General features: G+C 39.4%; 1 protein-coding gene across 1 annotated transcript in view; it reads right to left on the bottom strand.

Moving 5' to 3' along the window:
- Nucleotides 1–25,795, bottom strand: part of LOC122791777 (glyoxylate reductase/hydroxypyruvate reductase-like) — a 451,435-nt gene that overhangs the window by 30,186 nt on the left and 395,454 nt on the right. Inside the window, exons 7-8 of the mRNA XM_044059702.1 lie at nucleotides 25,349–25,484; nucleotides 4,302–4,432 (exon numbers count right to left, since the gene is read on the bottom strand). Coding sequence (XP_043915637.1) covers nucleotides 4,302–4,432; nucleotides 25,349–25,484 — 267 coding nt within the window. The remainder of the gene's footprint in view (nucleotides 1–4,301; nucleotides 4,433–25,348; nucleotides 25,485–25,795) is intronic.

The following is a 25,795-nucleotide window of genomic DNA, read 5'->3' as shown; positions in this document are numbered from 1 at the left end:
ACAACATATAGACAATTCTTCTACTTATCTGTTATATATCTTGTAGAAAAAACGCTGACATAACTGATGTTTTATTTGAAAAGCATATGCCTGTTATTAGAAGGCAGTATGTTCTGATCAGTTCTCCAGATTACATATTTAATGAATGGAGAAGCAAGTTCTTTGCCACATACAGGACTTCACAGGCACAGTCTTCCTTGTTCATTGAGTTCAGGGTGTAGTTCACTGTCTGGAAGGCATATAACTTAGTGACATACCATGCGGGTAGTACTTATTTTATCTTACACCCACCCTCACCAGAATGGGTCACTAGAGCAATATGCAGTGACCGCCTGACCTTTTAGTACTACACCCCTCCTGCCACACTGTTTTTAAAGGTCCTAGCAAATGGTTTGCGAGATCAGGAAGTGTTCCTCCAGCCCACAAGTTGATCATCTGGCCTCTGCACCAGGCAGTTTAAAAAGTAATGTCTTATCCCAAATCTCAAATTTCACATGGAAGACAGTAACAAGGGCACTGAGAGTATGGTTTGTGAGTACGCATCTTGTGTTTTCACTAACTTCTGCCGCAAAACCTAAAACTAGCTCTCTCATAACTCCATCTTGCAGACAATTTACTAACATGTGGGTTAGAGGGCTTTTATTTTTATTTAGCAAGTGGTCTTGTGAGATCATCTGTGAATGTGGCTAAAGTATATAAACTTCCTCAATACTGGGCAAGTTATATGTAGGTTTGGAAACAGCATTCTCTTCTCATATTTGCAAGAGTAACAACAGGTGCATGTTGAACATGGTGCTGACAGATAACTAGACTCCTAACCTCCCTCTTCCTTCCTATATCTCCATTAAAACCGTCATCCTCACTGACACTCCTATGATCAGTGGCTTTTAATGAGTTTTCTTTCATCAATGCCATTGTGCATCCCTCCACCATACTCTCATCCATCTACCCCCTCAAGCATTGCACATTTGTTCTTGTCTTTGTTACTTTAAAAAATGGTCACTTCATGTTTGAGTGACCAAAAGATTTGATCCTTTATGGACCAACAGGAACCACCAAAGTTCATTTATGAGCAAGTGATTCAGCTATTTGGCCAAGCTGTAGTTAACAGCCAACTCTGGGATCTGTAGTTAACAGCCAACTCTGGGATCCTTTTCATATAACATTTCTGGAAAAGAACATATTATTTGGACTCAATATATTCTTTATACGCTAGCCTTTACTCTGATATGTTTTCTCTTGATATGGTAATTAACACAAAATCATCTTTCCTTAATTGTCAGAAACATTAATGAACTCACAGTCTGGCCATTTTATTTCATGCATTTTAATCAGTTATTTTAAGATTTGTCTCTAGTAATCCCCACAGCTTTTCAAGTGGCATAGCAGGATAAAGCCCTGGCTATAGCCCAGTAAACCGAGGTTTGATTAGTGGCTTGGGGAGGTTTGGGTGTGCCATCTTGGGTGGGAGGGCACTTGTCAACAATGCTCCCTAAGGGTAGGAGTGGTTCAAAGAGGGGAGCTGATGAGCATAGGGGACAGGAAAATGGAAAGTGTAGGGCATATAAAAGAGGAAAAAAAAGCCAGGACAGAAGCACAGATTGACAAGTCCCAAGGACACCCTTAGGATCCACGACCAGACCACAGTAATACTAGAGTAAGTCTGGATTGTATGGGGATGGCTGGTAGACTTGGCATTCACATGAGGCACTTTGGGCTGGGCTATTTGAATGAGGTCTAAGGGACCCACCCCCCCAAAAAAAAAACACAACAGCTACACTACCTTCATTATGAAATGGAATGATTTGGCATAATGGTTAAAGTCTTTACCTCATAGTTACAAAGTACAAAGTTTGATTCTGACTTCTGGTTATTAGCCAGGATTGTAATAGTCTGCAGATTGATAGCCTAGTATTTGTCTATGAACATGTAACTCTAACTTTTACCACAGACATCTACAATTTAAGCTGCAGGAATGTAAACCATTGACTCTCTCCTATCTTAAATGCTGTATTCTGCATCTTCAGGAGTTAAAGTTCCTTACATATCTCTCAACCTCTTAACCCAAGAAATCTGGACAAAGCCTCAAATAATGGGAACACAAAGGCCCAAAAATAGGGTCAGATTTTAAATATACTGTTCTTATAAACTTAGAAAGTTACTAGAATAACATGGTATGCATTAAAATGCATTTTCTAAAGGACATGGAGTCTGAAATTCAAATGTATGACATTATTTACTAATTTCATTTCTTAGATCATCCCAGTGATTTTCCAGAAAGCCAAAAATTTTATGAGGCACAGACCAAAATTTTGAGGCAAAAATCTGGACAGTTGAGAGATATGGTTCGTTACACAATATTATTTCAAAAATTAATGTCAGTGGCTCGGGAGTAGCACACTCACCTCTGGTGCCAAAAATGATAAGACTGCAGGTTGTATCCCCAATCCTAGTACTTAGATTCACCTTCCAGTACAGACACTATAATGCAGCATATGATGTGGGTGCAACACTCCAGAGGTGCCATCATTTGTCTCAGCTGGTTCTAGCTAAGGTGACTGTAGGAGAGTCCAAGGCAGTTGCTGAAAAATGCTGTTGTTTTTCTTTCGGCTTTTCCCGGTTAGGGGTCGCCACAGTGGAACTCCGGTCTGCTAATGATTGGCAGTCAATTTTTACGGTGCCGAGGAGCCAGACCGATGCCCAACCTTCAACAAAGGCATGCCCCATTCACGCATGTCTTTTGAACGCCACTCAACCGCAGGGAGGACATGCAGACTCCATACAGAAGGCGCTCTAGCCGAGAATCGAATGGGAAAATCTCTTGCTGTGAGGCGACAACGCTACTGCTGCACCACCGCGGCTTTGATTAAGGGAATTTCCACAGAGTTCTGGCCAAATTACTCCTACTCGTTAACCCTGACAATAGACTGTGTCTTGTGGAACTAACCAAGTCAGCAAAAGTAAATTAAATTAATAAATGGTAGTCTTCTAATCCTGTATGTTTGCAACATTTTTTCAAGAATCATTTTATGTTGTCTCGTGGTTTAATACCTCTAAACTCTGCAGCTTCCCCATCTTCTTTGCTTTTTTGGCTTATATCTCTTTTTTGAGTTTTTCTTTTTCTTCTCTAACTCCAACATTTCCACATCACTTCTTTTATACAGGCATTTCTATGTGCCTTTTATTCCACACACTATGCCAACCACTAATACCCCCAACATCATTCAACTCATTTGCCTCCAATGGGAAGCAGCAAATAGAATTTTTTTTGCCCTAATCACTGTCACAGAGACTGACATGCATGCTTGCAGATGTGAGGGCCTGCAATGCCTGCCCCTGTGGTAGTGCACATTCCTGTCCATGCCCCATGAAGGCTACTTTGAGAACATGGCTTGACAACTTTAACAGAAGCTCCTCGCCTGTATTTTGCAAATCATACACCTCTTTTATCAGCAGGTGTCAGTATTACAGAAAGGCAGACCATCTCTCTTAATCCAGGATGGGCAAGCTAGCATCAAGCTGCACACTCCCACCCTTCATTGCTCAGATCCTCCAACCCCAGAGCTGCTAATCAGCTTCTGGTTGTCTGGTTCATAGTCAAGGCCTCAACCCTCTAGGCCAGGGAGCAGGGCTGCTGGTTGTCTGGTTCATAGTCAAGGCCTCAACCCTCTAGGCCAGGGAGCAGGGCTGCTTTTATACATTACATATGGTATATGAGATGTAGTTTGCAAGTACTGACAAAGGCCAATGCTTCAACTATACTTTGAGTAACCTGCTGTAATTTCTTTGAACTTAGTATTACTGTGTTTTGTCCTCCACTGTTCCATGTGTGGAACCTTTGTAGAAGAGTGTCTCACAAAAATGGTTTTCAGCATGACCAGACAATGCATAGATAATAAAGTAAGTCAAATTTGGAAGAAATCACATTATCCCCAAAAATATAGCAGAGGTTATTTTACTGTGAAACTGTGTAAGATATTAAATGCATCTACAAAGAATATAAATTCACCAGTTTTGTGCATATGTGTGTGTGTGTGTATGTGTGTGTGTGTGTGTGTGTGTGTGTGTGCACTCGCGTGTGTGCGTATGTGCGTGTGTGTGTGTGTGTGTGTGTGTGTGTGTGTGTGTGTGTGTGTGTGTGTGTGTGTGTGTGTGTGTGTGTGTGTGTGCACACGCACATGATTCTGTGTGCTTCTGTGAGTCTGATTTCACTTACATGCATGCATCTTTGTATGTATTTTCATTTAAGGAAACGTACAATAGAGTGTACATCTCTGAGTTTATTATGATTCTTTACTTACCACAGTTCTTCAATTTAAAAAGAGGATGATCAATAGGTAGAGGTTCAGGAGTTGTAACATCCAGACCAGCAGCTGCAATCTGACCAGTGACTAAGGCTTGATAAAGGTCATCTTGGTTCACCACAGGCCCTCTGCAAAATATGCAAAGGAGATACTGAAGTTTGTAAGAAATTTTAAAAAATTACTGAGAATCACTTAAGTGCCCGTAAAGATACACTAGTCCTAGTATTTAACATGCTTGCATAATTAGTTTTGCTACTTCTGTAGAATTGCAGAAACATGTTTTCTCTGAATTTGTAGGCACTATATAAGCATTCAAATTATAGCATAGTAAAAGCATCCATTCATCCATCCACAACCTGTTTTCCCATGTTTGCACATTTACACCACCAGGTGGCTAGCCCTGCCACAAAATCATGACTAAATAAAACATATAGTCTATCAAAAACTTTAATGTAATAAAATGAAGCCACTGATACACACACACACACACACACACACACACAGACACTTACAGACATGCAATCAAAGCAAGCCATAATTAATGTACGCAGTGTATGTGAAATGCACTCATACAATCAGTAAACACAATCAATCATGTTCCATGCTATTATGTGTCACCATATCAAATCATATTAATGTATCAATCATAGATTTCTGTTATTTGATAAGAAATCAAACTTTAATTTAATAAGTGTACCAGAACAATAACTGCATCATGACCTGTGCTAGTGGTTAAACAGTGTCTAGTCTGTCCCATTCTAGTGTAAATCCATGTGTTGATGCATTATTAACAAACCACGTAAATTATATTAAATATACATAAAATACAGTGATTACCCATACTCTGCCTTCCAGTGTTTTACAACTTTGTATGATTTGACTAAACTAAATGTACTATTTATTGTGTTTTTTATATTTGCTTTCTCTGTAGAAAAAGAAAACCTTTTTCTGATTTGGAATACTTTATTACTAAATCCAAAAGCAATGAGAACATAATAGTTCGCTGTTAAATCAAATACCAGTTTCTTTTTAAAATAATTTACAAATTATTTTATCTATTACCATTTGTTAACAATTCTTACATGTCCAACTTCTTATTGGTTCATTCTGCTCTTACATTCATATTTTATGTATAATAGTGCAACTGTTCTGTTCTGCCTGTAAGCCATTGCCACAGTCATCCTTTTTCTTCATCTTCAGTCATTTGCTCTTCTTTACATTAGCCCCACATTTGCCACTTATTTTGATGAACTTTTTTTCCTTCTAGGCCTTTATTATATTTCAGCATTTCAAACATGGTGTGTATGTAAGTATATATTTACACTAGCACTTTAAAATGTCCATTTTTCTTATTGCATTTTATATTTTGGCAATTGCTTTTTAAGAGCTTAGAGAGAGCATTGATCAAGCCCTCTCAGTTTTGATTGGTTTAATTCACAGTCTAGACAGCTCAAAAATGGTAGTCTGGTCACAGTTACTGCCACAGAATGATGCTAGTGGGGATTTCTGCCTTCTGCCAGTCAAGTTACCAGTCTTTCTCAGCAGCTCTGCCCCCAGCCATAAACATGGCCCTTTCTCTAGTCACTATTTTCTGTGAATGGAAGGCAGCCCAAAACATAGTGAAATACTTGTTTTAATCTGTTTATTTTATAGAGAACTTTTAACTAAAAAAAATCTAAATTTCAATTATATTGACATACTTTATAAAAAATAGTAAATAGTTTCTTATTTTTTTCATTTCTGTAGATCATTATATATAATGTTCCTGTTGAACCACTGTAGCTAGATAGCATATGCATTTAAGTACTAAGCACGTGCAAGAACAGTGCCATTTTGTACAGTATCTGTGATTGATGAAACAATTAATGCAGTGAACTATCAGCCAAATGGTAATCTGGCAGCAAAGAGTGAAGTATTTTGTACTGTTTAAATTAATGGGAAACCTGTAGAGCTTAAAGTAGACACTGGATCCTAGTGCAATGTTATATCAGGACAAATGTTTGCAAAAGTAAAACCTTGTGAGAAACTTGATTCAGCAAAGTGTGCACACTACTTACTTATGGTGGTGAAGAGATTCAAACTGACGGTGCAGTAGTTATCACGTGCCATTCTGCTGGGAACAGCTATGACTTGCAGTTTTACATACTCAAAAGACATGTACAGTCACTGCTAGGCCTCAAAGATATTTTCAGAATGGGACTGAGTTCATTTAACATATAAGTCTGAACAACCACAATATTTTTTCGCAGAAAAGTTTTCATGAATTTGCTGATATTTTCAAAGACAAGTTTGGAAAGCTCCCAGTAACATATTCCACGAAGTTAAACCAAGAAGTAAGCCCAGCTGTCAGGCCAGTCAGGACGTTTACAGTAGCAATGCAGAGAAAAGTGAGAACAGCACTAGACAAAATGTTGAATTCAGGTGTCATAACTCCAGTAAAAGAACCGACTGAATGGGTATCCTCCATGATCGTAGCTCATAAGAAAAGCTCAGATGATATTCGAATATGTATTGATCCGAGAGATTTCAACAAAGTGCTTAAACATCCTCATCATCTGATGTGCACGGTAGAAGAAGTAGCAACTCTTATACCAAATGCCACTATTTTTTCAGTCTTAAATGCAAAGAGTTTGTTTTGTCAAATTTCACTGGATCACAAATCTTCATTGTTAACTACTTCAAGTATGCCATTTGGAAGGTAGAGATTCTTGAGAATGCCATTTGGGATAAATTCTGCCAGTGAAGTCTTTCAACGTGTGATGGAGTAAATTTTTTTAGATTATCTATGTGCTATTATAGTAGACGACATTATTGTAGGGGGCAATGGTGAGGACGAACATGATAGAAACCTTCAGAAAGTTCTAGACTGTGCACGTGAAGTCAGTCTTAAATTGAATCCTCAGAAATGTAAGTTCAAGCTGAGAGAAGTTACTTATGTGAGTCATTTGCTTACCACTTCTGGCTTACAACCAGATCTGTCTAAGCATGCTGCAATTCTTGAGATGGCAGTTCCAGTCAATGTTTCATCTTTGCAATGTTTTTTCGGTATAGTCAACTATTTAGGAAAGTTTATCCTGGACCTGAGTGAGCTTTCAGCACCATTACGTGAGATGACACACAAAAATGTAAATCGGTCCTGTTTAGAACAACGCCAAAAAGCATTTGAAGTTCTGAAACAGAAAATTGCTTCTCCACCCACATTGAGATACTATGATGTTCGCAAAACTGTAACTGTTTCATACGATGCTTCAAAGTATGGTCTTGGTGCAGCATGTCTTCAAGAAGGCATACCAGTAGCCTGTGCATTCAGAATTTTAACCCAAACTGAGTTGAAAAGGAGCTTTTGGCAGTAGTGTTCACATGTTTGAAGTCCAATGATTATATTTAAGGCAAACCTGTTCAAATAGACACTGATCACCAACCTCTAGTAACAATTCTGAAAAAGCCAATGCATTCAGCCTCAGCACATTTGCAATGCATGATGTTAAAATTGCAAAAGTACAATTTCAATATTGTCTACACAAAAGGCAAATATTTATGCCTTGCAGGTGCTTTGTCAAGAGCACCTAGACAAACTACAGAACAGCATGACGATGAGAAACCAAACCTAGAAGTCATGGAAGTCAGAGATTTTTCCTCATCACGTCTTGATGAACTCAGAAATCATACAGCTTTTGACCCAGTTCTTCAGAAGCTGACACATGTTATTAGTCAAGGATGGCCAATACGACCAGTCAACCATTTGATGTCCAGAATTATTTTCCTTGCCAAGACAAGCTCATGATGGAAGATGGAATCATCATCAAAGGTCCTAAAGTAGTTATTCCTTCAAGCTACAACAGGAATATATCAAGATTTTACATCATGAACACGCAGGTACTGATTCTACCAAAGGAGGGGCAAGAGGCATAATATTTTGGCCTCCTATGTCAAAAGATATAGAAAAGGAAACCCTAGTATGTTCTATTTGTAATAGTACTAAACCGCACCAACAAAAAGAACCACTTCAGCTAAACCAGATTCCTGAACTACCATGGTTGATGGTTGCTACTGATATTTTCAAATGGGAATGGTCAACATTACTTAGTGTTAGTAAACTCTTACTCAAATTGGTTTGAAATTGACCTTCTTCCTAATCTAACAGCCAGCACCGTCATTACAAAATTAAAGAGACATTTTTCTGTGCATGGTAGTCCACACAAAGTTATATCTGACAATGGTACACAGTTTACCAGTCAGCAGTTCAAGAAATTTGCTGAGTATTGGGATATTGGGACTTTGTCCATATTACTAGTTGTCTTAGTACCCACAGTCCAAAGGATTAGCTGAGCGTGCAGTCCAAAGTGCAAAATGTTTGTTAGAGAAATCTAAGAAAGATGGTACCGACATTTTCCTTAATCTTCTCAATCTCAGAAACATTCCACAAGATAACTCTCTTGGTTCACCTGCTCAGAGACTGATGTCTAGACAGATGAGAACAACCTTACAGATCAGTAAACAACTGTTGAGCCCAACTGCAAAGAACAACAGATTGCTCAAAACCCAACTTTTGAAGAAATGTCAGTCACAAAAGTCATATTACAATAACTCTAGCAAACCTCTTAGACTAGTAAGACAAGGAGAAATTGTAAGGATGCAAACAACCAAAGGTTATGGCTGAGTGGGTATTATCAAAAATGTTTGTGAGGAACTGAGATCTTATATTGTTCAATTGGAGGGAATGGAATTTAGAAGAAACCGAAGACATACACTTCCAGTTTCTGAACCAGTGAAGCAGCAGATTGCCTTTGCCAAAGACTCTATTTCTCAGAGTGACCTTACACTTGTTTCCAAAATAGTGTATTTTCCTCAAATAATCCTGATGTTATCTCTGAAGTTCCTATTTAGAAGAATTCCCCAGAGACTGTCCCTGTTGCTAAACCCAGTCAAAGCTTTTATGTAACCAGATCGGGATTTCTCATCAACAGATCCCAAAAAGTATGCATGGGAAATAACACTTCAATCAGTAATACATTGAGCACAGGTGTCCCTCAGGGCTGCATCCTGGGTCCTCTGCTGTTCACCTTGTTGATACATGACTGTACGGCCAAGCATGAATCCAACAAAATCATCACTTTCGCGGATGATACCACCGTCATAAGTCTTGTCAGAAATGGTGAGGACACAGCCTGCAGAGTTGAAGTAGAGCATGTGATAGGCTGGTGCAACAGCAACAATTTGGCCTTAAATGTAAGCAAGACCAAAGATTTCATTTTGGACTTCAGGAGGACTCAGGAGATACATCAGTCTCTAGAAATTAAGGGAGTGGCTGTGGAAAGAGTAAAAAACACCAAGTTCCTGGGGGTGCACATCTCAGATGACCTATCCTGGTCGACTCATGTTAGCCACACAATGAAGAAGGCACAACAATGCCTGCACTTCATATGGAAACTAAGTAAGGCAAAACTGTCTCAGTCCATCCTCAAAGCATTCTACAGGGGGACCATCGAGAGCATCCTCTCAAATAACACCATAGTTTGGTATGGTAACTGCAAAGCATCTGACCGCAAGGCTCTCCTAAGGGGTGGCGAGGACAGCAGAAAAAGTAATTGGTTCTTCACTCCCATCCATGAATGATCTGCATGAGATTCAGTGTGTGGGATGGGCTAGGAAGATAATCAACAATCCCACTCACCCTACCCATGGCATGTACTTCCGCCTTTCTTCAGGCAGGCAGTATCGCAGCTTACACTGCAAAACATCTAGACTGAACTGGAGTTTCTTCATAAGGCTGCTGAACTTGAATGCCAGACATGACAGCAAATAATCAGATCAATATGCCACTTGCTGTGAAATATCATCTATAGTAATCACTCTGGCAAATTGCTTCAGTAACTGATACAGTTAGTCTGATCTCTTATGCTATTACTTCCTGAATGTGCAATAGCCAGGAGTGAGTCACCACTCCATATATGTGCAATATGAACATCAGAATATGTCATACTACAACTGATGAAGTGCAATATTCTAAGCAATCACAATGTGAAGTCATAGTCTTGCAATACCTACTAGTATAATACTAATGTCTTCCTGTCCAATTGTGGTAATTTATTGTGTTGTTAATATTTGAATTATAACTGCATGTACATTAGTCTTGCTGTCATTCAAACTATGTGTTCATTGTTATGTCTTGCATGGGGACCAAAGCAATATCATTTCATTAAGCTTGCACTGCTGTGTATATCTGATCAACAAGAAAGTTTACTTTGACTTAGAATTTCCAGACCCAGTCCAAAATACACAGCGACTTGGACTTGAGTTTGATTTTTATTTATATTGAAGTGTTGTCTAGTATATACATTGTCTTGTTCTTCTATTGCATGTCGAACAATTCAAAGAGGGAGGATGTAATTATGTGTAATGTTCCTGTTTTGCCACACTAACTAAATAGCACATGCACATAAGTACTGAGCACATGCGAGAATAATGCCATTTTGTACAGTTAGCCAGAGTGAATGCAGGCATGAATGGAGATCCACATGAGAGTGTGTTTGAAGTAGAGTGAATCAGTTAGCCTAAATACAAGTTCAGTTCCTGACATGTTTATGTACAATAAATATCTTGAACCCATACACCGCTTCATCGTCTCTTTTAAATACGAGACAAACGACAATTCTTTGTAGAATACTTTAGTAAAAAGCACTTAAAGTAACCCATTTCTACAGCACAACTACAGCATCTTAAGTTTTGTACATTACAGTTCTGCTGATGCTGTTTCTTGTAACACATATTGCTTCTTCAAAGTGTCCCTAATTCATTTTTGTGAATGGCTGTGATTCATTTTTGCCTTCCCTCTATCCTTTTCTTAAAGGCTGGAAATACTTTCAGAGGAAGTTTTTCTCCAAGTCCTTTTTGGGTGTTTGTACTGCTTGTTACTCCATGGCTGTTAGTACTTTATCTCTCCCTCTGACTGCCTTCTTTTTCTTGATATTTCTTCACTTTTTTAGCTGCTTGTTTAGACTCCATAATCATCTTGGTACCTACTGGAAAAGAAAACCTTGAAATTTGCTGGATAGAAGATTTTTGAAGTCCATTTTCTCTGCTCATTTTCATTATTGGAATTAACTTCTTTTCAGACTCATGTAGTCTGTGCAGATATTATCTACAAATATTCTGTTGTCACCATCTTTTGGCATTTCCTCTTTGCTAATATGGTCATTTGTTGGCATGCTTGAAATTTTACTAATAATGGTCTTGGCTTTTTCCCTGATGTTACAATAGGGGCATACACATGATGCGCTGTTTCTTTTAATATTTCTTATAGGAGTCCAGTCCATTTGCTTAACTGACCTTTCAGTGAACTTCAGGTTATCACAGCTGGACATATCTTTGAGTTCAATTAATTTCTTGTAGGCTGTTTCACATTCTGCTATTGTCTGTCATAGCTCTGTTTTTGTTTGTACTTCCAATAATTCATCAGAGTGTATCGTCAGTGGGTCTTATATCTCTTCTAATTTTATTATTAAATTTTATGTATCTTTCAGGTTTCTAATTATTCTAAACAACTCTGTATATAGCCCATCAGTTATCTTACAGTGAACTCGCATCCATAACTTTTATTTCACTTCACTAACTTTGATAAAGAATAGTTGTGTAAAATCTTACCACAACGACAGATGTCCTTCTTTTCTCTGTTATATTATTCATAACATGAAGGAGTTCCCCGCTGTAGGTGACCAAATGTCGGTCAGTATACAAATGACTTCGCTACTGTAGGGTGAGTAGTACTTCGCAAGTAGGCTGCGATCAGATGTCATCCATAAAGGGTGACGTACACATGCATCATCCTCAAGTCTGACTGCCCCAGGAGGAATGCAAGCCTAAGGAAGTAGGATAAGAGTCATCCAAGAAGAAGCAAGGCGGGATGGAGGGAGGGATAGGAATACTGCAACAGAGACGAGAAGGACATCTATCATCATGGTAAGATTTTACACAACTATTCCATGAACTTCTATTCATCTGTTGCACTATTTATTTCATGAGGGAGAATACCAAACCCATGATGAAAGGGAAGAGGGAGGAGCTGAGGAGCCTTCCAGGAAACCCTGCAGTATGGCTCTGGCAAATTCTGCTCTAGATTTAGAAATTACATCTAATTTGTAGTGTTTTGTGAAGGTATGGACTGAGGTCCATGTAGCTGCTTCAAGAATTTAGTGTCCAATCCCTTGAAAAAGGCCCCAGATGAGGCAACAACCCTGGTGGAATGAGCCCTAACAGGGGAATGGAGAGTCTTATCATGGTGAGTGTAGCAGAAGGAAATAGTCTTGGAAATCCAGGAGGAAATTGTCTGCTTGGACACAGCCCACCCCAGAAACAAACAACTGATCTGACTTTCTAACAGCCTTGGTTTTATCCAAATAAAATCAAAGTTGCCTGTGGACATCTACGGTATGGAGGACCCTCTCACTAGAGTTCTGGGGAGAAGAAAAAAAGGTCAGTAAGTGTATGGACTGATTTAGAGATAGGTCATTGACTAACTTTGGCATAAATGATGGGTTTGAGCTCAGGAAGAACCTGTCTTTATGGAAGACCAGAAAGGGCTGAGATACCATAAGGGCCTGTAACTCAGACCTTCATCTGGTTGAGGTTAAGGCAGGAGTAACACAGTTTTCCAGGAACAGTGCTGAAGAGTAGCTGAGGAAGCTGGCTTGAAGGGTGGGAGAGTCAGCTTTTCTAAAAAAAAATTAAGGTCCAAGTGAGGTGAAACAGGTTTCTTGGGAGGCCTAATGTGTAGGACACCTTTAAGAAATAGTTCTGCCTCAAATCTGCTGACTAAAGGGGAAGATAGAGGCAGACGGCAGATATGGCTAACATATGAGCTTTTACTGAAGAATAAGCCAAACCAGCATTGAACAATTCATGATTTACACAAGTAAGTAAAAACCATAGGGTTTCCACTGTTAATGGATCCTGATTTCATTTCAGACATCAGAATGAAAATCTCTTCCATTTTGCTAAGTACGATTTTCTGGTATTTGGTTTCCTGGCCTCCTGCAGGACTGTGGGCACATCCTCAGATAATAGGTGTCTAAAAGGGATTAATGCTCTATCACACACAGGGTCAGCTGAAGAGCCTCCAAGTGGGGATGGATGAGGGTCCCTTTGTTTTGTGTGAAGAGGTCCACTTTGTGAGGTAACTTGTGGTGATTTCCCTTGGCTAAATGCAGGAGGAGAGGGAACCAATGCTGTCTTGGCCAAAAGGGGGTCACCAGCAAGATTTCTGGTTTGTCCTTCTGAATTTTGTACAGGAATTTTTGGTATGAGGGGAAGGGGATGGAATACATATAGAAACATCCCCTTCCAAGAGAAAGAGAGGGCACCCACTTTCCAGACCAGAGGATGTGGCTCTCTAGCACAAAACTATGGAAGTTATCTGTTCATGGGAAGGCAAAAAGGTCTGTGTGAGGAACATCCCACTGGTGGACAATGTCTAGAAACACATCCCTTTGGAGTATCCATTCATGAGATGGTGCTTCTGACCTGGGCAGGTAGTCTGCCATACCGTTTTGAAAGGATGGGATGTACACTGCCTGAAGAGTTACCTGGAATTTTACTGCCAGCTCCCAAGCCTGAAGAGCCAGTCTGCTTACTAGATAGGATTTGGTCCCCTGTCATTTGTTCTCATACCAGAGGACTGTCATATTGTCTGTGAACAGCTTTAGAGGTCCTGGTTGGAATAGGGGGTGGAAGGTCTGCATGGCCAATAGCAGCGACCTTGTCTCCCTTACATTGATGTGTTCCTTCAGCTGAGAGGGAGACCAGATTCCTTGTACTTTCAGGTGGCTGAATGTTGCTCCCCAACCTATGTCTGAGGAATGTGCAAATCTCTTGACGAGGAGCAGGAGGGTATAAAGGTAGTCCTGGGCTGAGTGACACTTGATGCATCCACCACTGACATTCCCTCTTCAGACAGTGTTTGAGGGGAATGGAGAGTTTTAAGGAGTGCAGGTGTTGAATCGAAACTGATTTTTGATACCATCGCCATTTTCTCTTGTGGAGTTTGACTAAGGGGAGCATGGGAATGGTGGATGCCATGAGACCCAAGACCCCGAGGAACTCTCTGGCTGTTAGGTGGTAAACCAGCAGAATGTTTTTGAAGTAAGAGGTGAGGTCCTGTACCTTTTGTGGAGGAAGGGAGACCCTCATAAGATCTATTTGTATCCTGCATTCCAGGAAAACTTGATCCTGTGAAGAGGTGAGAACTGATTTCTTTCAGTTTATGGTAAACACCAGATTTTGTAGGAGATTGATGGTGAGGGCAATGGTTCATTCCAACTCTTCTGTAGAGGGAGCTAGAAGGAGAAGATCATCCAGATATGAAAGATGTGTATTCCCCGAGTCTGCAGTGAGCAATCATAGGAGCAAGGCATTTGGCGGTAGAAAGCCCAAAGCGCAAGGCACAAAATTGAAAATGCCATGAAGATACTTTCCTTAGTTGGGATAGATGGGAATGTGTAGATATGCATCTTTGATGTCCAGAGTAATCATGAATGCTTGGGGCAGAATGAGTGGGAACAGAGTCCGGAGTGTCAGCATATGGAAAGTGGGTACTTTTTGGGAAGGTATTGAGATGGGACAGGTCGAGGATAGGTCTCCGGCGACCTTCCTTTGTGCGCACTAGGAACAACCTGGAATAAAATACTTTGCCTACTTGGTCTTTGGGGACACTCAGAATGATCCCTCAGTCATTCTAACAGAACGTCTGGAAAAAAGGCAAGTTGTTTCCTGGGTGGTTGAGGGATGCCCCTGAAGGAGGGTAGTTGATTCCACACCATGAAGTACCCTTTTTGTATAATAGAGAGGACCAAGGCATCTTGAGTTATGCTTTCTCAGGCTGGCACGGACAGGGGTAGGTGCTGGGAAAGTGGGATGTGGGTAGGAGGGGGAAGCAGTCAAAGAGAAGGTGGCTTATCTGAAAAGGGCAGCTAAGAATGCAGGGTTGCCAGTGGGGCCCTAGGCTGCTGTGGTCTCCTGTCACTCTTTGTTCCAGGTTGTATGTGATGGGAATATCTACTCACAAATACAGGCTTTGCAGGGCAATTTCTTTGCAACCTGAGAACTGAGAAAACAAAATAAGTTTCAATTCCTGCAGTTGCTTACCCTTTTCCTGCAGAAATTTGAGCAGGTTAGCAGCTGCAGGTCCAAACAAAGCAGAACTGTCCAGAGGACCATCCATAAGTTTGGCTTTTATGTCCTCAGGTAAGGGCTGATGTTTTAGCCAAGAAAATCTTCTTATTGCTGATCCAGAAGCAGCTGCTGTGGTGGAAGCCTCTACAGTATCATAGCTGCATTTTATGGAGTGATGTGCTACATGAATGCTACTTGAGAAGAGGCACCAAGCAAAGAAGTAGCCAAGGATTTATTGTCAGAATCAGGTAGGCCTGCAATTACCTGTGAAAGTTGGAACATAAGTTCCAATGTGAATTTAGTCATATGTATTTGGTAATTTAAAGCCCTGAATGCCAGAGTGGTAGAAGTATATACTTTGTTGCCTAGTCTATCCAATCCTGCTATTCTTACCAGATGGTAAGAGGGTAGTGGAGCATAGCAATTTTGATGGCTTGTCAGAAGCCACAGAAATTACAGACGGGTCTGCTGATGACATCTGAAGAGGAACTTGCAGTCCTCTGGGACCTTGTAGAAGCAGTCTGTTATTTTGGTGGCAGGTGGCTGGGAATCTGGTGCCTGAGAAGCTGAAGCAAAGGCATTGAGAAAGGCAGATAATACAGGAAGGATATCTGATGGGCTAAGTGATTACATCTGTAATAGGTCATAATATCTTTTTTGTACTTCTGATACTTGGATGCTATCCCATTTAAAGTGATCTCTCATCTTAACTAGGGTCTCTCCAAAGGACAGGTCTTCCATTGGTCAGTTTCTGCCAATTGATTCCTCTTCAGGGGAGGCATAATCCAGGGGGGAAGGTATCTGAGAAGAGCAGGCCAGGGATTCAGCCCTGAAGATGCCTGTTCCTCAGATGTATCCTCTTCCTTAGTTCTTTTAAGTGGAGAGACACTACTGGGTGGGGGAGGGTCTGTAAAACCTGGAGGACATAAGGGCATTGAAAAGGTTCTGAGTGAATTGCTGCCAATCACTAGCAGGTTCTTTTGGAGGAGACAAATGCTTGTTTTTTGTTTCATTTTCCCATGCAGGTCTGCTTTATATAGGGCATGTCTCAGGGCTGTCCTCCACCTCAAGAGAGATGTCGGTATGCAGAGGTGCAGCAGAAGGTTCAGGCCTTTGCTTTTTGGCCTTCTGCTTCAACATTGACTCTGCTATGGTCCTTGGGATCCCTCCAATGCACTTTTTGCTAGCAGCTTTAAGCGCTGATTATCAAAGTAGATGGTAAGGGAGGATAATCTACTCCTTAAAGACTTTGGAACAAACGCCTGACAAATAGAGCAGTTTTTGTGGTCATGGTTTGGACCTAAGCAGAACAGGCACTGGAGGTGGCTATCCTTGTGTGGAATTTGTCATCCACATTGTATTTGCCCTTCTTGGATGACATGAACCCTAACCAAAGACAGTAGCAAAAGTAAAAAAAATTCCCCAAAGGGGCACTTATCTGAATTTGGAAAAATCACAAATGACTCAGAGTCAGATCATATGTTGGAATCTGGTGTTTAGATCTGGCGGCAGAGAAGTTCTCAGGATGGTGCATGCATACTTCACTTTTATGGCCAACACCCGATCACAGCCTATGTGTGATGTACCATGCACCCTACAGTAGTGAAGTCTTTTGTATATTGGCTGACGTCGGGTCAGCTATGGAAGGGAAATCCCTCATGTTATGAATAGTGCAACAGATGAATAGAAGGACATCTGAAGACCTCCAGCACAATTCTCCATAGCTTCCACTTTTGTGTTTTCTTTCAATACTTCAGTCTGCTTGTTAGCATTTTTCTTCTTCTTGACAGATTTCCAAACCACTTGAAAACAACTGGAGGGCATATTTTTTTTGTGTTTTTTACTAGGATTATTTTAACTATTTCTGGTTCCTGCAATGGAGAAATAAATTTAAACTGCTTTACATGGTTAATACCACAGTGGAAGTGCAGAAATATAAAACCTTATACTACAGCAGTTTTCACTACAAAATAAATCAGTTAGTGCTACAATTTTTACCAAAAGAACATTGGTCAGAGTGTAATCCAGTCCTGCCCCTAATTAATCAAAGGACCCACACGTATAATTAACAAGGAAGCATACACTTTATCCACATGCCCTTCCTTTGTCACTTTGTAGCATGATTGCCTTCCATGTATCAGAGTTCTGGCTTTTTATCTGATTGTCTTGGACTGTACTTGGAATAAACATGTTAATTGTTCAGCATCTGTCCAGACCACAGAACTTCATTTCTGAACACAAATATTCGTCAGGTGCATTAATCAGAGGGAAATCACAGATGAATGGACCTTATACAAACTTAGTTTGACTTTTAGAAATTATGGCTAAACTGCATAAAATAAAATATGTAGACAAAATGTCAAAAGTGCATCTGATCACAAGACATTCTTGATAACAATACTCTTTTAAATCATGTTAACTTTTATTCCTACAGTGACTGCAGACCACACATTACTGAGAATCTATCTGCTCCCAATCTGTCATGAAAACAGAGGTGCCCTCTATGCTACTATTTCTCCTGCACACCGAATTATATTTCGCTGCAGTACTCATCATGTAGAAGTGTTAGTAGTAGCAGAATATGGTAGCCGTTATGCTGTCATACCCGTAGTCTGAACAGTGTAGCTCTAGGGTTCTGCTGAAAGTACCTAGGAATCAATTTAAGGTAACCTCACAGAACACAAGCTATTAACAACAATAATCTGACTGTAATTTGGTGACACAAGTGACTACTTTCCTACACAGGTTATATTACCATATTCTGAAACAGAATAACATCTAGGCACATCAGCAAAATTCAGAAGGTCGCTGCCATTTACTTGGAGCCCTACACTGACAGCTTTGATTAAGAACTTTCCATATGGTGACATTCACAGAACTGTAAACATCCTTGGAGCCCTGAGTAGCAGGAAATTGGCATCACTACCTATTGTTCTTTCCTGTTTTGCAGTATATAGTACAGCTACTGACATTGGAAAGCCCTTTTGGACAACAGAGGTGCTCATTGGGTCTCAGTGATGACTTAGAAAAACAATTTGTAAAGGACATCTTGGGTCAAATGACCCTATCTAGCCTAGCCATCCCCTCGTTCAGTAAGCTAGTACCCTTACATACCGTCAATGCCACTTTTGATACATCACTGCTCAATTACTCATTTTAAATATTTTTTTGTCTGACCGCCATGTCTGCTGACCAGCTACTTACTACCACAAAAGTGTCCAGTCATTCATCTTTACTGGAACATGAGCTGTTCATGACTCAGCAGCAATCCGGACAGTCAGCTAATTTTTTTCATTGCCCATAATCACTACCTGGTGGTTGACATGTATACACACAGAAAATGAGGGCCTGCTACGTATTTCCCTTTGACTGTTTGTGTGTGTCCTCACATGCTTCCTCATGAAGATCAATTTGCGGATGCAGCTTGTCAGGTCCAAGCACATCTCCCTAGTCCATATTATGTATGTTGTGTTCCTCTCTCTCTCTCTCTCTCTCCATTAGATGCCACCACTGGGGGGGAGGGGGGGGGGCAGGACCATTTCTTTCCCAACAGGATGTGCAAGACAGCATTTATCACTCCTATCATTCCTCCTCATCTTCTCCAACAACTTGATGACTAGTTAATCCCTTGTTATCTGCATCATAGGCGGAGCTTAGAGCTGTCATCCACTACCCATATAACATTGCTGTGAGCCAGTAAAACAAGGCCAGCTCCTAAGATGCTGATGCTGCCTCTAGTTGCCCTTTTTAATGACCACCATTAGCCAATGCCTTATCATTGATGCTTCTCATCACAACTTATTCTTAGTTCAGAGCACTAGGACTGGACCTTTCTGAGCTAACAGTCATATATTTAAGTCTTTTATATGCCTACAGATGCCTGACAAAAAGTATGCTTATAAGCAGGAGGTATCAAACAATATCGTAGTATGATGCTCAGAAAAAAAACATGACAAATGAAATGCAGAACTGTAACCCCTAAAGAAAGCCACATGTTATATACCACATGCAATATCCACACCACCTTTTGGAAATATACAGGTTAATTCCATTCCTTTAACTAACAATTCAACTGATGCTAGTGTGTCAGAGAAACAAGGTATGATAATAGTGGCATCAGTGCCAGAAGCATGCAAAACAATATTTACATTTTTCACAGTTGGGATTCATTTATATTGGACAGATGCTGTGTCAGTAACGGCAACTTGATTGAAAGCCGAAGATTAAGACATTGTTTTTGTCCTAGAATATTGTTTGCTCAAAAAGGCAGGTGGTATGGAAAGTATCAGTGGGGATAACTTCACCCGATTCCTATATAACATAATTATATCTTCACCTAAAATAGAAGAAGCATTCTTGCAATACTTGTAAGTATTAGAGTCAGCTCAGCAAAGGCAGAGTCTGAAACTGTAACTTTGGATGAATTCAGTCGACTCTACTGCCAGAACACCCCCCTCCAGTAAAAAGAAGTTTAAAGGAGAAGAGAGTTTTTCGAGCTTCACTCTTCTTGTGTGTTTTCTGTTTTTTTTTTTTTTTGGCTTGTTGGCACTTAGCATTTTGAGTGCCAACATTTCAATAGAGAGCCATAGGCTCACTATATCTTTAGTCTCACTGTAGGTAACATAATTCACAATCAGCTCAGTGCATTACTGTGTTATGTTATACTTCTGAGATTATGAACATAACTAAAAATGCCTTGTGATTGTCTTTGGCATCTAGCCTCAAACTTAGCTTTGGTGGATTTTATTAATCTCCTGAGTTGTTTATTTCGGTGACAAAGGCTCTAACATTCTGGGAATTACTGTTCTTACTTTTGCCAAAAATTATTTTCCTTTTATAATAAAACTTGTTAATATTATGGTTCCCCATGTGGGTTTGTTTCTGGTGTTTGCTCTGAACTTGTTCCTACTGGGTACAGCTGCATCTGTGCAGCTGTTTACATGCTGGTATAGTGTGGTGATGTACATTTCTGCATATTCAATGGAGTTAATTGGTTTTGTGAGGATCAGAAGCTTACCAATGTATCACTTAGGAGTTGATATGGAGGAGACGGCTTTATGGTTAGACCTAACAAGTAATAAAGATTTGCAAAGAATGGTGCAAGATGCTCCCATATTCGTAAGGACAAGATCCAAGATGTTATTCCCCAGGTGGGTACTCTGATTATTTTTTCCAGGGCACTTGTATTGACAAAGTCCAGGAATCTCTGTGCTTTTGCACTAGTGGTGGTGTAGGTTTCCCAGTCTATAGCTGGATAGTTCTGATTACCTAGGAAAATTATATTGGGTTTAACACTGAGTGATCCTAGTTCCTGTAGATAGGCATTATGGCTTTCTTGTGTCATAGAGGGAGTGCTATAGCTTGCTCATATATTGTATGGGACCTTTCTAATGGATATTTGGACACGAAGAAGCTCTAGTGCTGCTTTACCAGCCTTGATGTGAGTTTCTTCTAAAGGTAGACTGATGACACTGCCACCTTTTTTCCCCTCCTGCACAGTAGCTGGTATAAACATATGGAAGGCATTATAGCCCTGCACAGCCAAAGTACTCTCTACTGTTTTAAACCATGTCTCAGTCACTATACAGGCATCAGTGTCTTACAGGGTGAGAAGGGCTTGTAGGGAATACATTTTCTTGTTTAGGCTCCTAGATTGATCAGTAACACCTTCATATTTTCCTTTGCTTATTTGGTTATGGGGTGGACAATGTCTTTGCCAATAATCAAAACCCTAGAGGACAGATGCAGGGCAGATGCAGTCCATCCCTGGTGAAGCAGCATGGACTGTCGACCATATCCTCCCAGGCTGACAAATATTGGAGTCCCTTTGAATGACATCAAAAACTAAGCCAATTATTGAAGTCAATTATTTTTTACTCATATCACGGCATCATTCTTGGAGGAGGTAGAATGCTGCCCAGTGTTAGGCTTATATCTGCCTTGGACACATGGTCTGAGATATCCAGCTTGTCTCTCTTCATATGGTCCAGGGAGGTACACCTCAAGTCATTGACAGCAGCATGAACTATGACACAGTCATACTGGTACCTATTGTTCAAGGAATTGATCTGAAGGATTCTGGAACCAGACAAACAACTAACCATCCCTCTTTCCTTGCTCAGTCTGGTAATAGGCACATCTGTATATCTTACAATGGTGTCACCTATAACAAGAATGTTTGGTTGGATCAATGCTTGACTTACAGGCTCTGCATCTGTGACTTTGGGACTCCTTGAGCTATGTGAGCAAGAAGGCTTAATATGCTGAGTATGCTTTGGGCCGGAGTTGAGTTTTGGAGGTATTTGAGTTTTAGGCAAGTTAATCTTTAGAACCTCAGCATATGCTGGATTACATGCATTGTGATGGCCTTGGAGAGGTGTGATGTGTGGTGTACTGCTGATGATTTTGGTGACTCACTATTATATATGTACCTACTCACACACTGCGTTATACTGTTTAAGTAATAGATGATCATCAGACAGCATGAGACAATTCTTACACTGTCTCAAGATACGCATCTCAGCCAGGCTGGCTAGAGAAATTGTGGGAAAGTGCAGGTCCATGATACCAATGGGAATAACTCTGGGGGCAGGGGTAACTATAACTGCTCAGAGTTCAGTTTTAGAATAATGTTTGGGTAGACTTTCTACTGAATATTTAAATTTCAAAACAACAGAACTAAATTGGAAACCTTCTTCTGCCACCAGTAAGAACCAGTAAATTAATTACAGCAAAAAAAAAAAAAAAAAAAAAACAACTCACTAATTTGAAACTAAAATCAGTACAAGCAGTATCAGTACACTCAATATTAAGCAATGTTTATCAAAGGTCTTTTAGCTTGCTGAGTAGTTTGAAGGAAGAGACTTTGCAAAATGATATTTATGTGCTTACTGTCAGCAGCCAATAAATAGGGAGAGAACTATGTTGTCAAATTATCATAATGGACAGGTAACAACAGCAGGTGCACTGTGTTTAAGAACACAACTACAACAGGGTCGGTGGGAGACAAAAACAATGAGTCCCTTATATCTGAGATGATTCGCCTGGAGCTGTCCTAATACAAAGACAAGTCCTGAACTAGCCTGACACATGCTCAGCACATAATAATGAAACTAGGGTTTAACAACAACAATTAGACCATTTAAACAGCAAAAATGCAGTGCAACTATGCACTGGAACCACTAATATAGACGTAAAGACCTTGGCTGAGCAGATACAGATTGTTCAATTAATTTAAAATCAGATCAAGAATTGAAAACACATCTATCTTTCCTTGTCCAATGGAACCATTACCTTATAAGTAACACCATGGTATCCAGGTCAAAGGAAGTCATAGCACCACTTTAATTGACCCTTATCAGACCTGTCATTGAGTATAATGCTCCCTTTGGCATGTACCTGAACAGACGTATGCAACACTTAGAATGTCCACAAAGGTTCCTTACCAGGATAATCCAGGGTATAAATAGACTGTCATGTATGGATTGCTTTACAACCCTATCTCTGTACTTGGTGTCCAACAGGTTATTGAGAATATTCTATGCTTGGCATACAAGGCATCCTCAAATCCAATTCTAATGGACCTTTTGTACATCTACAAAATGAGCAGCATAAGAACCACTAAATCCAAGGCTTTAAATTTTGCTTATGACATAAATAAGGCATGTTGGTGAGACAGATATTTGTCTCAGAAGATCCCCATGCTCTGGAACAGGCTCCCCATCCATGTGAAGCAGAGTCCATCCTTAACCCTATTTAATTGTAACCTTGGCTAATGAATGGGAAATCTGAAATTCTCCCCTGATCTGGACCCATGTCTCTGACAGACAGAGGCAGATAATAATGCCCAGACTAACATGCCCCTCATGTAACCTCTAGAAACGTCTGAATTTACATACATCCCACCTAATAAATGCCCATGAAACATAGGGACACAATTGATTTGGGTTGCATTGATAGGCTTGTAAAGACCCTGGTGTTCATTAGCGTAGTATATAACTAAGAACCTGTGAACCCAAGAACCTTAACAATAGGTCTATTAAAGAAGGAATGCAGTCATTCCATTGCATAGAGGTGGTTGTTCAGTTCTGCAAAGTAATTATAGACTTATTGCCTTTATTCCTCCATTCTCCAAAATGCCAGAGCAACCTGGATACAATAAATTTCTTATAAGCTGCAGAAATAATATAAACTCTTACTATAAAGTAATGCAAACATTCTAAGGCCAGGAAAAGCAGGAAAACTGTCAACCAGCTTGTCTCTAAATTATTAACCTTGACCAACAAGGATACAAGTGGAAAAAGGAAAATAGCATCTAAAATTTTACACAAAACCAAGAGTACTAAAACAGAGCCCCCTTTATGTAATGTACAAGGGCATGAAAGCGCTGCTGTCTGCATGACAAGTCCTCTTAACATTCTTGTTGATGATTGAAGTTTAAACAAAGTTTCAGAAAGTATGAATTCTAAAACCTAGCTATTGTAAATTACAAACTACCTGTGTTCTATATCCAAACATCATAATATTTACCAATAATTGTTTACACAATCAAATTACAAAAGAAACAAGGGAGAGTAAATCAAATATAATTATACCTGAAAGGCAGGAACAAGAAAGTATAGTTGCAAAAATTATTACTTTATCAAATAATGACAACAAGGAATCTTTACTTACGTTATCAAGTAATGACAACAAGAAAATGTTACCAGGTGAAACAAAATGTTGTAAGTGTTCAAGATCACCTGAAAATCTATTAGAACAACATGGTAATACTGAGACCCAATATGGAATAAATAAATAAATAAATAAATAAATAAACTTCTGGCATTGGATTGTTTACAAACTCTATCAGTGTTAACTGAAGAATACAGCCTGTACTGTCAAAAGGCATAGCAAACATAGTCAAAAGACAAATATGACTGAAAATGTACAAACTCAACCTGAGAAATATGTGTATGTGGAGTGTATTTTATGATGCCAACATAAAGAAGGTTAACAGATATAAATAAGAATGAGGTTATTGCACCTTCCTTATCTGGTGTAGAATTGATTAGCATCCTCAGTCTGTTATGATATTTGTTTAGGAGACAGTCACAATATAAATACTTGACATTGTATGAAGGTACACATGATTTAAGAGACACTGCATTAACCAGCATGAAAAATGCAGTGTTAAGAGATCTCAAGAGTATTTAGAAACAAAGAAAACTGAGGTAGTCATGAGTGTGATCATTCCATCCATATGATGGAATAACTATATTTTTAAAAATACTTTATTGTTTAATACATGGCTGAAACCACTGTGTACATTTTTCTCTATCAAGTTAATTACGCATTTGGAAGAACATATTTATAATAAAATACTTATATTTTAAGGATGGTTTTCATCTCCAGTATTACCGAATAGGTTTTGTTGACAGAAAAGTAAAAGAAATGGTGCATACTTTTTATGGAGCCAAAAAGAGCAGTATAGCAACATGTAGAGAAACAGGACTTATTGTTACAATAAAACATTAATTTTGTAATGCTAGACGTGTACACAGTAAATGGCAGGAGTTAAAGGTTATACAAAATTGGAGGGAGTAAGATGAGAACAGAGTGATGGCATTGTCATACATCAGTCAATAAATGTCCACCATTTAATAATGGAAGATAGTGATTTAGAGATAATGGTAATAAAATGTAAGTAATATAAAAGGTTGGGAGGAGTCATCTCTCATTACATGATATCATATACTATCCATGCATGATTCTAAACACTATGAGATTTGGACTGCAGACCAACATTATTAATGGGAGATTTAACTACGCTAAGATTGACTAGATGAATTGTTCACACTCATTCACTACTGAAAAATATTCCATAAACAGTTGCATACCTGCTGGTGTTAACAAATACTGCATCCTTCTTCATTTTGGAGAAGAGGCTACCATTGCAAATACCTTGGGTTTCTGGTGTAAGGGCACAGCATACGCAAAGAAAGTCAGATTCTTTAGCCAGTATGTCCAGTGTTACTAGAAGTGGCAATGTTAAACAGTTAGATGCTACAGTTCTGTGGCAGTGGTATAATACACAGTCTATATACATGTAGACAGCATGTCAATTTTCCTAATGAAACACACAAGCAAAAATGCAACAAATGAACAGTGTAACTTTATTAATATAAAACATCATGACAGAATTTGATAATGCAATGCTTTCAGACTTTTATGTTTTCAAAATGCATATATTGTAAAAAAACAAGGATAATTTCAAAATACATTTAATGGCAAATTTTAAGGAATGATAATGGTTTTCTTGTGCAAAGTAAATTGCTAAATTAGTG

Source organism: Protopterus annectens, chromosome 17.part0 (assembly GCF_019279795.1).
Source record: "Protopterus annectens isolate FY-2018-M chromosome 17.part0, PAN1.0, whole genome shotgun sequence".
In the NCBI taxonomy this organism is placed as follows: Eukaryota; Metazoa; Chordata; order Ceratodontiformes; family Protopteridae; genus Protopterus; species Protopterus annectens.
The sequence above is the reverse complement of the archived record's forward strand: the minus strand, read 5'-3'. Positions and strand labels throughout refer to the sequence as shown.